Here is a 16,461-nt window from a genome sequence, read left to right as displayed (position 1 = left end):
TGGTTCTCAGTATTGAACTACTCACCCCCATCTTGAGAACTTACACTGTCTCTGCTGGATTCAAATAAGACTTGGGGGTTGAAGAAAGAAGGGTATGAAACCCTACCTTCTGTGCCATTGACCCTGGCCAAAGTCATTAGAGGAATTCATAAAAACCAGCAACAATGCTCCTAAACAGCAGATCTTCCACCAGAAAGGTTTCACCACTGCCCCATGGGCTTTTAGTTCTTATTTATTTATTCATTCGTTTATCATTAATTCACTTACATTTGACAGGAAGAGGCTCCTTAGTGCTGAGAACATGAATAACCAAGGAGATTTTCATAAAACCATGTTGGATATCACAGATTCCTATTTATGAAAGGCCCCAGGACTTTATTCTCCTGATTAACTAACTGATGCCCTCGGCACAAATGAGGGAAAATACTGGTTGGAACCTAAAGCAGAGGGACCGTTTTAACTCCCAAAGCATTGTACATGGAGAATCGGAGCTCATTTCCATTTATTCTAAAAGCTTCCCACACGAAGGCTTTTGAAGCTGCCCTGGGAGCTGGTACTGACCTCAATTCCTGATTTATTCACACATCCCCCACTTATTTACCATGATGCACTTTTCTGTGGACCACAGAACTCTAATACAGCACATCAGCCTCCTGAAATTTGGTAGCTGCGTGAGGGAAGTGAATCGCTTTGTCACAGTGTGAATTGCACACACGTCGCTGTGTTGGTAAACTTCAATCTGGAAGAATTAGTCAGTATCTGTCAGGGAGGGTGATGTCCTTTTCTCCAGTGGTGTAACCACTGGTAAGTTGCCTGTGCTCCGGTAAATAATCCTCCACCCGTGCTCATGCAGACAACCCTAATTAAACTCAGTGGGTCAAAAATAAATAAATAAAAGACATGAAAGTAGGAGGGGACTAGTTGGGAGGAAAGCAGTTAGCAGGAGTGGGGGAATGACACGGGGTGAATGTGACCACAGTGCATTATGTGTATGTAGGAAAAGATGCAGCTAAAATATGAAAGTATTAATCCTTATCGTTCATGAAAACCTGGCCTAAAGTAAACTCTTTCCTCTTTAGAACATATCAGATCTGCAATGCATGTCAAACCACTGAACCCCAGATACAGACGTGCCACAAGCTGAGCTGAGCATCACAGAGCCAGGGTAATGAGGGAGGCTCATCTCTCCAGTGCAGCCTTGCAGACATGAGTCTCATTTTCTGTAGCTAGGCCACTCTGGGTTTGTAGGTGACTCCTGACACTCTCTGTATGTTCTATTACTTATACTTCTGTGCCACTGGCATGATAGGCTTCTGAATTGTCTAAGGAAAAAACTCTGGCTTGTGGTTTCTTTCCCTGGGGATTTAAATATCCTTTGTGTATGAACTGCCCGAAGTATCCACATTGTGGTTACTGTTGTTAGAATAACTTGGGAAAGCAGTTAATGTGGTTCTCTGAATAGCATTGTAAATAAATTCCCTGACCTCTTTTTAAAAACATATTGCCCAGGGCCCAGTATTGACAAAGCTCTACTCTGGGCCAGACGGTGTCGAGTCACACCATTTAACCTTCATGTGTACTGACGAACTTTCTCTTGTATACCTTGGGTTTCCTGAAATCACAGCTTGAGGCAAAGCTCTGTGCAGGTAAAATATGGGAGTGATCCTTCAGTGCATAAATGAGGCTGGAAAAGTCAAGATAGAAGGAGTAAGAGCCAACCCAGGGATGCATTCATTAGCCGCCAGAGTGACAATTCCATTCTCTTTAGCCTTCTGGACATTTGTCTTCTATAATTATCAAGTAGAAGGGCAGGGAGCAAGAATATTTTTCACTGGTTTCCATGTCCCTAGGGTAAATATTACTCCCAGAAGGAACAACTTCTCCCAGGGCAGAAAGCAGAGAAAGTGGGCCTTTGTAGGGAAAATATGAGCATGTAGGGAAAAGAATGGATGAGGCCAACAAAGCTGACTGTAGACAGTTAAAAATCTGAGCAGAGATGAAGTATGTGAGTCGGGACAGTAAGTTTATGTCACCATTATCATCCCACACTATAGAAAGGAAACTAAGGCACACGGCAGCTTCCTCGCCTGTCCAAGTTGAGGACTCCAGAGACTGGAAAGTTATGAGGTTTCCTCCACAACTGCTATGGAGCCCTACTGGGCGATCTGCACAGCACACTCATCAGCTCAGCTCAGACTCCATCTTCATGACACTCATTCAAATGCTGCATTTCCTCCTGGGGAACGAATTTTCATTCATTCAACAACAACAACACAGGACAATGCTTCCACACTGCTGTGACTGTATTTTTGGGAGACAAGCAGGTCTCTTTCATTTGAGGCCATGTTTAAAGAGACATTCGGGGAGGGAAAACAGCTCAAAAAAATCATTAGAGCTCAGAAAAAGCTTTTTTAATTTTATTAAAATGTTTTTCTTCACAGAGTATAGAAATACACTTGGTGACCAACCTAATAGACATCAGCCTTCCCTCTCAAACACACATGAGAAAACGCTAACCAATCTCTGCTGCTACAAATGTATTAAGTCGTACATACATACTGTCAGGATGACACCAACATAAGTACATTAGACAGGTTCTTCTCGGGTACATAGAATTTTCTGACAGACTATTTTTCCCCTTAGTAAAAGCTGACACAATTGAGAAGGCTTGGAAATATGAGCTTGAAGGGTCACAGTACTAACACAGTATCAGGGTCAAGAGCTACAAATAGCATGCACACAGGGCCCAGGGGGCAGCAGAGCCTCAAGAGGGGTGCCAGCCAGTCCCCTGTTTCTGCTGTGAGCAAACAACTCTGTGGGGTGACAAACACAGAGAGCAAGGCGTTCCCTCCTCTCCAAGGAGAAGGCATTTGGGTTTACACTCAGGAATCACAGGACATCACACAACAGACAAAAAGGAAATTGCCTACACACGACTGAGCTTCCTCCTAGGGGACAAGGACCAGCATAGCTAAAACAGGAGCTGCTAGGACCACTGCCTTTGAGATGCAGAAGTCTGCCAGTGAGGAACACCCATCCACTCAAGGCACCTGACTGACTCCACCAAGTACCATGAAAAAGAGCAAAACATAAAGAGAGCAGAGCCACCCACTTGATATAAGAGGGAAGGGTTGGATTTGAACTGGGCCTGGGAGAGGAATCCCACAGTGGATCGCACACACGACCACGTCACGGAGCTGCTGAGACGACCGCTCTCTCCCACCCTCCATGGCTCATACTGAAACCACTGGGAAGCAGAGGATCAATCAGGGCGGGTGTTGTTTTAGCACTTGCAATTAATATTTCTCCCTGCTCTGCTTGTCTTCTGTGGAAACCAGTATCACACAACACACTGAAAGTGGGACTAGAGGGTTGGGGCAGCATCACTTGATCTAATCAAGTATTTTTAACCTTAATGTCACCAAAGAACCCAGTCCATGTCAGCTTCATTTCTTCAGCACCTTGTAATTCCAAACATCTACCTATGTTACTTCACTCCTATAAGTCACTCAGTATATTGCACTATCCTGACTCTAGTCTTTTGTTCCAGACCACATGGAAGAAAAGGAGACTATGCATCGTGGGCATTTCTCAGACTGCTCTCCACCACAAATCTTCCCTCCTGTCAAATACAGTTTAAAACAAAACCCACAGCGAAGGGCTGGCAGTGTTTTCTAGGCAGCACTGCTGGTGACTGGTGGAAGCAAGTGCATTTGTTGGAGGCCTTGGTGATACCAACAGGGTGTAAAGATAATCAAAGACAAAGAGCCTGCCTCAGACATTGCCATGTCTGTCGTAAGGTGGGACCAGTCATCCCCGCTTTAGGACCCAGAAAATCGAATGAAAGTTGTTAGAAAACCACTGGACACTTCACTGGACATAGTGGCACAGGCTTTTAATCCCAGCACTCTGGAGGCAGAGGCCAGCCTGGTCTATAAATCGAGTTCCAGGACAGGCTCCAAAGCAACACAGAGAAACCCTGTCTCAAAAAACAAACAAACAAACAAACAAACAAACAAACAATTACAAACACTGTATCAACTTCACCTTTGTGGCCATTGCAGACCACAATTATCTTGGGCCTGCTCCCTTTGGATTCTCTGGAATGCACAGGGAAAGGAGGAATCCCCCAGAAAATATGCTCGAAGGACCCTCAGACCTGTTGCATACTGTCCAGCTTATATTGGGTTTGACTAAGGACGCAGATCACTAAGATAGATGGATATATACTCCCTCAATAAAGAGGACATTGGATTTTATGTAAACTTCCCCTTTGCCCCATACAGGAGGAATTACCCCATAGTGGTTTGCAGCCAGAGTAAAGGGAGGGCAGGAATATACAGCTCCCTGTTGCTTCCAGGCACTTAGAATCCTTGCTAGGAGTCTACCTTTGGGAAAATGCTCACTTTATTGTTCCTGCTCATCTTCCGCTCCACCCTGCCTATTTTGGGCACCTTTGTCTGGATCAGCTCTTCTGGGGTATTGCCCAGTGGGGGAAGCAGCCTCTTCTTGCTATTTCGGGTCTCAGAGAGCCACTGAGGGGGCAACTCGAAAGGCCCAAAGCCAAACTGCAGAGAATATTTATCAGGGAGTAGCCCGTGTTCCACAGGGGCTACTGGGGCCTCCTGAGATATTGAGTCCACTGTGCCAGGAGGTGGGACAGAGGGTGCCAGCTGTGGCTCCTGCTCTCCCTCTGGGCATGAGGCAAGTTCCTCCTTGGCTTGGAAATCAGCTGAGCCGAGATACTTGGCCTCACTCTCTTCCTCATCCTCTGAGGGCTTAAAGATCTGCTGCTGCCCAATGTGGAACATTTCCAAGAGCTGGCTACCGGAGCGCATGCTGGGCTCCAGGCTGGCCTCGGCCACCCCACTCCCAGTACTAACCACATTGCGGCGACTGTACCGGTGATGCAGCTGCACCAGGGTCCCAACCAAGCACTTGCGCACTGATTTGTTCACAGTTAGGAAGAGCACGGGGTTGGCCAACAGAGAGACTTTCGGCAGCCAAATGGCAGTGAGAAGCAAGAAGACGGAAGTGTTAGGTACATTGAGCACAGTCTGGTAGACAACCAGGGTGGCATAGGGTACACTGCAGAGGATGAAAACTGTCACCATGGAGAGCAGGGTGGCATGTAGCTCAGCCTCGCGCTGGGAGGCATAGGGGATGGAGATGGTGTTCTGTGGGGTCCTCAGTGCGGCAATGATGACTTTCTTCTTCTGGCTGGCACTCAGAGCCCTCCGGATCAGGATTAGGAAAAGAAATACCACAGCCACCGGCACAATGACTGTGGTGACATTGTAGATCAGAACATACACCAGGTGGCCTAAGGAGTTGCTCCAGACTTCCGTGCAGGTGGACATAGCATAGATGTCAGCTACATTGGTCACAGCAAACACAGGGACACTGGCCACCACTGCATGAGCCCAGATGTACATCACTAGTTCCCGAGACTTGGCGTCAGATATTTTTCTCTCCAGAGGATAGAGGACTGAGTAGTACCTGCACGACATAAAAGCAGAATTCATTTCACAGGAAAAAAGTGCTCTTGAAATCAGGGTAATCTCCAATTACCAAAAGTAGGCAGAAAGGGACAATAACTCAGACAGGTGAAATCACTGGAGGAATTCAGGAAGCCAGACCTTAAGTTGTGAGGACTCTGAAGCACATGGGGAGACCAATAAACCAAAAAAAAAAAAAAAAAAAAAAAAAAAAAAAAAAAAGGAAAACAAAAACCTTCTGAAGATGCAGAAAAAGCTCAGTCTTTGTGCAATTCTTAAGACTCTACCAGGAAAATAAGCAAATACATTCATTTCATAACTAGCCTAAGAATTATTGCCAACAGGATGAAATCTTTAGTGCCTTCAACATAAAGGACACAGATCCCTAAAGCCTCCAGTGTGGTAGCTGGTAGCCTCCTAGATAACAGGTTTTCAACATAGTGATAAGGGGTAACTTCTAAATGTTCTACATTGAGAAGCCTCTGAGAAAATTTTAAAACCACTGTCACAATAAATTACTCTACATGCATATGGAAAGCAGACTCACACCCCACTCCATACAGTGCGGATTATTAGCCTCTAAGGCTGCTCATGGCAGAAGACACCTAAGTGAATGATGGATTTCAATTAAAGCCAGCCAATCACACTGTGACTGCCCAGTAGCCAATTATCATAACTCTGAGAGCAACCAACAGGTCTCGACTGCCTGAAAAATTAATTTGTTGTTAAAATTCAGATGCAGATTCCCCACTTCCAAGCTACAATTTGATCATTCTGTAACTACCAAAGAAGAATTCCAAATGCACCTTGTTTTCATGCCATCAGTGATCTGGGAGAATTGAATAGTTTCTCAGACCTCACAACCATACCCATCACCAAGCGGCTGCCATCAGCCAGCAGAGTCATGGCAAGACTCTTCATACTAGCTTGGCCCAGAACTCTGCTCTCAAACAACACCGGCGTTGATCTCCCTACCCTGATGGCAGTCCCTCACTCACGGGGACAGGTGAGAATGAATGACAACCGATGCTGTGAGTGTCCCTGTGAGTGTCCCTGGGTTACTAACAGGAACAGATATGCAGGAACACCACCGCACTGCACTCTATGAGAATTACAGTCTACCAGAGGAAGTACTTGGCACGGAGCACCTAAGAAACTATCAGAGAGAGTGGCACTGTGGAGGAGTCTGGCGGTGGACAGTGAGGGAATGTTCTGTGGCAGAGAGAAACATGATACAAGGCCCTGGATGACCGCAGAAGGTTGGGGCACTGTGAAGTGGGTTCTACTTATTTTTCCCGCAGGGAAGAAAAGATTGCGGGGGCTGGAGAAATGGCTCAGAGGTTAAGAGCACCGACTGCTCTTCCAGAGGTCCTGAGTTCAATTTCCAGTAACTACATGGTGGCTCACAACCATCTATAATGAGATCTGGTGCCCTCTTCTGGTGTGCAGAATGTTGTATACATAATAAATAAAATCTTTAAAAAAAAGAAAAGAAAAGATTGCACATGAACAATGCATGCTCTCAAAATGCTTTGGCTCTGAATACAGATACATTCTTCTAATCACAACTCTAGAGACATACCATTCTCACACATAAAAACATGCGTGGGAGTGCCCTGGCTCTGGGTGCTACTTGCTCACTGCTATGAAACACAATCAGGCATCTATCTATCTGTCTGTCTGTCTATCTATCTATCTGTTTTCCATCCCATTACATGCTGGGAAATAAACTGTAAGATACGCACACAGCTCATTATAAATGTATACACTGTTGTCAGTGTATACATCTCTAAGAAGAGGCTGCAGGAAATGTAGGCGGCCTCCTAATTAACTTGCCGACTTAGTGTCATAAAACAAATAGATGCAAGGAAGCGAAAAGATTCACTTCCCTTCTTCAAGTGCACCTCACCAATGCCTGCAAGGGATTCATATCTCCGAATCATGAAATAGGAATTTATCAGCTTGGCTTTTCTATTAAAGCATTTGTTTACTTTTTTGTATGAGTGACAGTTTGAAAAATGCAATGGTTTATCAGTTAGAAGGAAAACCAGGACTTTTTATTGTTTGCATATTTCCTTGTCTAAAATCAAGGGCCTAGACACAACAAATGGGGATCATTGCACTGATTTGTGATATAACAAGATGTTCTAAATATTATGTTCCTGCTCTCATTGAGTCTTATTCTTTAATAACTTGCCACATTGGTCTGGGGAGATGGCCCAGTGGTTATAAGCATTTACAGCTCTTCCAGAGGACCTGAGTTCAGTTCCCAGCACCCACACAGCAGCTCACAATTGGCTGTAATCCCTGTTCCAGGGGATCTAATGCCCTCTCCTGACCTCTGCAGGCACCACACACACACAAACACACACACACACACACACACACACACACACACACACACACACAAATAGACATTTAAAAATTAAATTACCTATCCAAGGCAATGGCAGGGAAGCTGAGGATAGTCACAGAGCAGAAAACTTTATGTAGGAACTTGACAACCTTGCAGAAGAACATAGTGTAGATCCACCAGCAGCAGTGGGGGCTGGTGCTGAGGACGATGTCGAAGGGCACGCAGACTAGGCTGGCACAAATCCCAGAGCAGGCCAGGTTTTTAATGAACCTGTTGGTGACAGATTTGAACACGGTTGTGCGGCAAGTTGACCATAACACCATGAAGTTTCCTGGCCAGATATGTAAAAAAAAAATAATAAACAAATGAAAGTGAATTAAGGATTTAAAACAAGAGGAAAAACAATAAAAAAGAAGGAAGAAGAGAAACACAGGTTAAATATTTTAATGTGTTAAGAGCTTATTTGATTTGAAGGATATTATACCATCAGTTTATGTAAAATTGCTAGAGCACACACACCATTGCTAAACTTCTACATGAAATTTTAGTCCTACTTTGGTTTTTTAGTTCCAGGCAAAAGACATTCTGTGATGATGGCTCAGTCTTACTGGCAGTATAAACCATCAGCTAGGTATTCATCTAAGGCAGTCTATTTTTTTTCTTTTGAGACAAGGTCTCATATAGCCCATGGTGGCCTTGAGCTAGCTCTGTAGCCAAGGATGACCTTGAACTTCTGATCCTTGTGTGTGTGTATTCACCATGCCCAGTTTATGAAGTGCTGGTGATGAAAACAATGGCTTTGTGCATCTACCTCATGATGTCCCCTGACCATCAGCCAGTCTACTCTTCTTGAGTTTGCTAATGACTTCCATGTTGCAGAGCACTCCAACAGAAGCACAGTGCAAGCCGCACACGGAATTTACAACTTTCTAGTGCTTCACAGAGTAAAAGGAAGCAAGATAAATTTAGTGGTATCTTTTATTTAACCCAATTAATCCCAAACATTGTGATTACAACATAACATTACTGATAAATTACTGATGAAATATTTTCCATTCTTGCTTTTGTGCTGTCTTCAAAATCCAGCATGCATTTTATTTTACATTTCCAGAGCATCTGTTTGAAGTGGCCACATTTCAAGTACTTAGAGGCCACAAGTTTTGCTTTCTATTGCTGAGATAAACACCATGATCAAAAACAACTTGGGAGCAAGACAGTGGTGGCGCATGCCTTTAATCCCAGCACTCAGGAGGCAGAGGCAGGCAGATCTCTGTGAGGTCAGCCTGGTCTCCAGAGTGAGTTCCAAGACAGCTGGAGCTGTTACACAGAGAAACCCTGCCTTGAACACCCCTCCTCCCCCCAAAAAACAACAACTTGGGTAGGAAATAGCTTATTTGGCTCACATTTCCATGTCATAGTATATCATCGAGTAAACCAGAGCAAGAGCTAAAGCAGGAATCTGAGTAACACCAAGGACTGAAGCAGAAACCATAAAAGAAAGCTGTTTACTGGCTTGCTCTCCAGGCTCAAATGGAGCTGCGTTTCATGTTCCCAGCCCCACCTGTCCAGGGGTGACACCACCCACAGTGGGCACTCTCTCATCAATCATTAATTAATTAATCAGACTTGCAGCAGGCCAATCTGATGGAGGCATTTTCTCAATTAAGGTTCTTTTTTCCCCCAGGATGACTCTTGTTTGTGTCAAGTTGACAAAAAAAAGTTTAATAAGCACAAAACTAAACAACTAACCAGCACGTGTAACTAGTGACTCATATACTGGACAGTGAAATTCTAGATCTTGCATCAACAATGACATCATCAACCATCTCCCTCCGACAGTTCACCTCCCTGGCTTCCACAGGTCTACTTCCTTCTGGTTTGCCTCCCACCCTCCCTGTAATGAATCTTTTTCTGCCCTGCCAGCCAATTCCCAAATAATGACATAGAGACTTCTGAAAGTCTACTATGAAAGCTCAGCCTATAGCTTAGGCTTGTCTCACTAGCTCTTATAACTTAAATTAAACCATTTATATTAATCTGTGTTCTATCATGTGGTGTTACCTCTCCTTGTACCTCCGGTTTCCTTTCCATGTTTCCTGGCATCTCCCGAATGCCTAGATTCCTCCACCTCTTCCTTTCTCTCCCAGGAAATTCCACCTCTACCTTCTGCCTAGCTATTGACTGTTCATCTTCTTATTAAACTAACCACAGCAAAGCATCTTCACACAGGGTACAAATATCCTCCCACGTCCATCAGCTTCTGATTGGTCTTTCCCGGGGACCCTGGTGTCTCTACAACCTCTTCCTGGTTAAGGCTGCCTGCTCCTGGGGCTGGAGAGATGGCTCAGAGGTTAAGAGCACTGACTGCTCTTCCAGAGGTCCTGAGTTCATGTGAGCCACATGGTGGCTCACAACCATCTATAGTGAGATCTGGTGCCCTCTTCTGGTGTGCAGTTATACATGGTAGCAGAGTGTTGTATACATATTAAATAAATAAAATCTTAAAAAAAAATCTTGTAACAATGTTGCTATAAATAAACATGTATAACCTGCTCCTGGGGCTTCCCATCACAATGCTGATAACTCACAGATTCATGTTCCAAAGAAGTCTTTTCCTCTCAACTCCACACTTCTAATTCCAATTAAGCCTGATAACCTATCCCTTTCACAACGTGTCAACCTCCAGGGCCTGTGAATATAATCTGCTGTCTGCCTGTCTAACCTCATACCTTCCCTCCTGTGTTTTGCAGGACACCAGCTCTCTGGCTGCTCTTGAACTACATCAAGGTTAGCCCTAACCCCGGGTGTCCTTGCATAACATTTCTAGATTGCCTGGCATGTTCTTCATATGTTTGATTCCTTTTAATCCAGGTTTTAGTTTAAATACAGACTCATCGAAAGGCCTTCTCTGTCTTTCTATTTTAAATACTTGTGTTCTTTCCTCCATTGTACTTCATTGTAAGACCCTACAGCTCCTTTATAGTAAGTCCCTGAGTATTAGCCATTTGTTTCCCTCTTTTTCATTGAGGGGGAAAAACAAAACACCAAAAAGCACATCACTCTTGTTCAGTTACAAGTCCACACGCAGCTCAAATTAGGGAGCGTAGATGTCTTATAAACAATGGTTAAATAAATGAATTTATAAAAACACATGGGCAGGCAGCAATCAAACGTCCTTGTGGTGAAACCATCCTTTTGGGGATGTGGATGTCATCATCAGAGTTTGCAAACTGAACTCTGAGTTAGAATGACATACTGAATCAAAGCCTGGTTTTGACCCAGGACCCTCAACTGCAAAGATGCCCCAGTGCAGTGCACTCCAAGCTCAACTCTCAGACTCCTAGACTTGGAGCCTGAAGCCCACCAAGCCGCCCATGGCCCATCTTCAGGAATACCACACGGCATATTCTTCCTTTGCTTGGGGGTGGGGGAAACAGGTCCATTCTGTAACTTGGCCATCCCCTAAAAACACTGCTTGCTCTTGTGTGCCCGCCCACAGGATGCCTGCAAACGAGCCATTTTGACAGCAGAGCCATGTGCTGTGGGAAGGACATGATGCTAAGCAGGGTACAGCAGATCCAGAGCTCCAGAAAGGGTCACCCCAAGGAGCTGCCTCAGTCCTTGAATGTGGACAGAACTTACTGCAAAGTTCTCAAACACAATGTTCTATGATGCCTATTATCTTGTAGACAATGTAGAAAAGCAATTGATGTATCTAGGTACAAAGGCCAGCTGCTTCCAGGAATTCTCTACAGAACTCGGTGTTGGTATGGTGACTCAATAAGAAAGCATCAACAGTGTTTATACACACACGCACTCCCATTTATTCAGGATAAGAACTGCTTATACTGATGACACCTGTCACCCAGGTGATAAGCTAGACAAGCAGGCTGATTTGGAAGCTCTAGGTCTTTCTTCACTGACACACAGATTAGAGTTTGACCGAAGCATCCTTCCTTACAATTTTACAGGCAGGAATTAAGTCTGGTTATGAACTATAAATGGAATAGCCGCTAGAAGATGTGATCCATGAAGAGACGTACACATCACTGGATCCTTGATTTTCACCTCTGGGGTTGTCCCCTGAGGGACTTCCCATAGGTAAACCTTTCTTTTGGTGTGAATCAAAACTCCAGGGATTTGTTTATTGTTGTTTCATTTAAAATAGGAGTGTGTGTGTGTGTGTGTGTGTGTGTGTGTGTGTGTGTGTTGGATGAGGTTGCCATGGTGCATATGTAGAGGTTAGCTACTATTATGAAACTTCTGGCTGTCAAGACTAAGGTCCGCACCTGTGGTAGTTGGAATGTAACTGCCCCCGTAACCTCATAGGGAGTGGCACTATTAGGAGGTGTGGCTTTGTTGGAGTGGGCATGGCCTTGTTAGAGGAAGTATGTCACAGTGGGGGTGGGCTTTGAGGTTTCCTATGCTCAGGGCTGCCCAGTGTCTCAGTTGACTTCCTGTGGCCTGCAACACTCTCAGCTACTTCTCCAGCACCATGTCTACCTACACACTGCCATGCTGCCTGCCATGATGATAATGGACTGAGCCTCTGAGATTGTAAGAGAGCCAACCCAATGAAATGTTTCCTTTATAAGAGTTGTCATGGTCATGGTGTCTCTTCACAGCAATAGCATCCCTAGCTAAGACACTAAGCTTCTTCAGCAAGCACCTACACTATCTGAGCCACTTCATACTTGCCCCCACAGCCTGTCTATTTTTAAAAATGTATTTTGGATTTTCAGCCCATAGTTTCAATCTTGTCCCACCCATGTCTAAGTCCCCTTCGGTAGCACCATGGGGCTGCTGGGCACCTAAACACTTGGGGCCACTCTGAAGTTGTCTGAGTCAGATCTGTGGTCAAATCCCAGAGGATCACTGGCACCACTCACCAGAGCCTTCACCCATACCCCTGGGCTAGGTGGCTCTTTCCAATCTGAGAAGTGCTTCACTAAGTCCACAGCAGTGACCATCATATTCCTGCTGTGGGTCCATGGCAGGCTTAGGGGAGCCTATGGAGAACCATGACTCTCTGAGTCCAGCGCCAGCTTTCCCTGGGTGATAAAGCTCTGGCAATGAGCAGGAAGTGCTCTTAATGGCTGAGACATCTCTCCAGCCCCAAGCCCATAGCTCTTAAACCTGCATGACCATGGGGATCACCTGGAAACTTAAAAAGCAGAGTCCTTCACATCTGGCCCTACTCCATCAGAACCTGGAGAGCCTGGGAATCCTTCATTTCATATGCCCAGCAGGAAATTCAGAGTGAGTAACCACAAACATTCCCTCCTATCTTCACCAAATCCAGCACCTCAGGACCACAACACTCAGGACTCCTTAAATAGAAAGAAAAACCCCTCCCACAACATTAAGGGCAAACACAGAAATCTCGGGTAACTCTAAGAACAAGTGTCCATGGATCCTGGAGGGAATCCTTCTCCATCAAGAATCAGGGTGAAGCTTGGCTTCTCTGCTGTATAGACTGAGCTCCAGCCCCAGAGGCAGCTCTTCCTTTGGGAGTAGCAACACTAGAAGAAGTGAAACTTTGACCAAGTTTTAAATTTCTTTAGCCAACCTTCTTTGATACTCAGTATCTCTCCCAGATGACCCACTGGTCAAGCAGAAAATAAAGAAAGCTTTAATAGAGTTACTTCCTGTTAACCATTTCACAGAGTGCCCTTAAGTATATTGGAACTACCCACTTTGTTTTGGAAAGAAGAGAGGAAGTTGAGGGGAGGTGTCAGTAACTCACTAAAAGCTGTACAAGGAAGGAGAATGCAGGGCAGAAAAAAAGGAGGACAATCTTAAGGGTTTGATGCCCAGAATTCCCCTCCTGTTGCTGCAGCCTGGGAGCCAGCAAGCCTGCTCTAATTACATCTCGTCTGGAGCTTCAAGTTTGTTTCCCGTGTTTCCCAATAAAACACCTTTTTAGATGATTAATAAGCTGATATTAAAACTGATTTTTAAAATGCAGACAATGTGTAAGAATATAAAGGACAAGGTCTGACAAGATGGCTCAACTGCTAAAAACACTTGCTGCTCTTCCAGAGATGGGTTCCCAGAGCCCATGTCAGGTGACTCACAACTGCCTATGACTCCAGCTCTAGTGCATCCTAGGCCCTTTCTGGTCTGCTTATATAGGTACCTGAACACAGGTGGTGTGCGCATGTACACACACACACACACACACACACACACACACACACACACACTTTAAGCTACAAATGAAAGAATAAGAATTAACCACCCAGTGATGAACTATTGTAAACTTTAAGAATGCTTTTCAGAAACAGATTTTTGTCTATGCCAGTGGGACCAAACTATGTACATTGTACAAGATCTTGTCATCATATGGGCTATGTTTCTGTAACAATAAATAAAAGCAGATCTATATCATCATTTTAACAGCTAGATAAAACAACAGTGCTTTTCTGGTTATATCCTAATTAACTTATCTATTGCATATTAGTGGATTTGTTTAGTCTGTTTATACTATTCTAATATTATACAAAGCCGAATAAAAAATCAAACTGCATAATTATTGATGAGAAATTCCTTTAAGCAAAATTTCTGTGTGTGTGTGTGTGTGTGTGTGTGTGTGTGTGTGTGTGTGTGCATGTGTGTGCCCGCTCGTATACACATATATGCACACTTGGGAGGCAGAGGCAGGTGGATCTCTGTGAGTTCAAGGCCAACCTGTTCTACAAGAGCTAGTACCAGGACAGGCTCCAAAGCTACAGTGAAACCTTGTCTCGAAAAACCAAATAAATAAATACAAACACCTTTACCCATCATCTTCCCACAGTGGCAGGAAGTCCTCTTGTTCATTTCCTCACAAGATAAACAATGGAGAATTTTAACAAAAATGGGGGAAATAAAGAAACACTATTCATTTTCTAATCCTATTATTAGGAAGCCAAAACAGCCCTCAGGACATTGTTCTGTTTTCTTTGGGTATGATTCTATCTGCATTCTTTGTAGCACTGATTTATTTTTCCAAGTTAGTATTGACTTATAAATGCATAAATAAGGAAATACTGCCAGAGGATGAGAATGGATGAGAATGAGTTCAATCCACTTTAAAGTGTAGAGGTGCAAAGATAACAACTAATTTTACTAAAACCATCCCACCAATCTCTATCACCACTGATGAAAAATAAATAAATAACCCCTAATTTCAATGCTGCATTTTCTTTAAGATATCTTTACCTTTTATTTAAGATATGGTACCCGGCTGCCCCCATGCTTATTACCCAGATTTGCAGCATCCTCGTGATATAAAATAATCCTAAGATCTGTCTTGGTCCTTTCTACTACTGTAGCAGAACACTGAGACAGGACAGCGAGGTGGGAAAGAGAGAGGACATGGGAAAGAACAGCCACACATACCGCCACCGCCACTCTCCTGCTTCTGAATTCAGTCTCCCTAACACCCAGGAATGTCAACATGAGTAGCCAGGACACCCACAAATGAAGTGTGCTGCCTTTTCTGAGAACCATCACGAATGAGATTGTTAAAAAGGGCCGGTGAACTTTGTCTGCATTGCAGCCTCTTCAAGAGGAAGGATCCAATTGTTCGGTGCTTCCATCTTCAATGGTACTGCCTTCTTCATCCGCAAGCTTGCACAAAGTACCTAAAATAAGGTCTCCGTGTCAGGGCAGGATTCTGTGGCTGAGGATAACAGCACACTTTCTCCCTAATATCTCCCAAGGCCATTTTAAAGCCTCCAAATCACACAACGCAGCTACTTCTGAGCCACCTGAGTGCATTGGTCTCCTAATGCTCACACTTCATTGTGCTCACGTGTATCTTGTCTTTCTGTTTAATCAATAAACTCACCGACTTTGCCTGACTCTGAGTGGTCCTGAAATTCTTTCTTCATGATGAAGGCTAAGTATACTGGTGCACCTAAGTAGAGGTCCTCTAGGCTCTCAGGAGTTCAGCAGCAGTTTGATGGTGATAATACCACAGGCTATGCTATTTATAAAAGAAATAAATAAGTAACCAAAAAAAAAAAAAAAGCTGAAATTTGGGCTTGAAATGGCTCAGTGGGTAAAAGAACTTGCTACTCCAGTCTGATTATCTGAGTTTGATCCTGGGATCCCATGGTGGAAGGAGAGAACAGATTCCTGAAAGTCATCCTCTGGGTTCCACATATCCACTATGGCTTGTGTACACACACACACACACACACACACACACACACACACACACACACACACGAACACATACAAATAACAAAAAAAAATTAAGCAAAAATGTGTTTCTTACTATGGTGTATGGAAATCCAGGAACAAGGCATGAATCAGTTTAATCATCTAGCCAGAGCTGCTCTCTGCTTCCAAGATGACTCCTGGTTGTTGTATCCTCTAGAGGAGGTGGGTGTGGTGCAGAGGAGGAAGGCAAGTGAGCCAAGCACTGTGTGTGCCTCTTTTGTAAGAGCCATGATCCCATCAGGGATTGGGGGAGCCCTCATGGCCTAATCTTCTTTTGAAGCCCCACCCTTAATACCATCATATCAACTGCTATGCTTTAAATGCCAATGTTTTAAAGGGGATACATTGAAACCAGAGTAAAATTAAGATTCAAATGCATATTTTTCTTTGAACCCT

At 44.2% G+C, this 16,461-nt stretch overlaps 1 protein-coding gene across 4 annotated transcripts in view; it reads right to left on the bottom strand.

Annotated features, from left to right (window-relative positions):
• Window positions 1–2,389: 2,389 nt before the first annotated feature.
• Window positions 2,390–16,461, bottom strand: part of Gpr176 (G protein-coupled receptor 176) — a 105,327-nt gene continuing 91,255 nt past the window's right edge. For 2 of the 4 annotated variants that reach the window (XM_027422219.2, XM_027422223.2), the window contains exons 2-3: window positions 7,933–8,185; window positions 2,390–5,499 (exon numbers count right to left, since the gene is read on the bottom strand). In XM_027422219.2, coding sequence (XP_027278020.1) covers window positions 4,377–5,499; window positions 7,933–8,185 — 1,376 coding nt within the window. In that variant the 3' untranslated portion in view covers window positions 2,390–4,376. Of the gene's footprint in view, window positions 5,500–7,932; window positions 8,186–15,237; window positions 15,483–15,688; window positions 15,827–16,461 lie in introns of all 4 variants that reach the window. The other 2 variants (XM_035446389.1, XM_035446390.1) reach the window with 2 other exon arrangements.

The sequence above is a fragment of the Cricetulus griseus genome, chromosome 6, assembly GCF_003668045.3.
Source record: "Cricetulus griseus strain 17A/GY chromosome 6, alternate assembly CriGri-PICRH-1.0, whole genome shotgun sequence".
Classification (NCBI taxonomy): Eukaryota; Metazoa; Chordata; class Mammalia; order Rodentia; family Cricetidae; genus Cricetulus; species Cricetulus griseus.
Note: the sequence above shows the minus strand (reverse complement) of the source record. Positions and strands in the feature narration are given on the sequence as shown.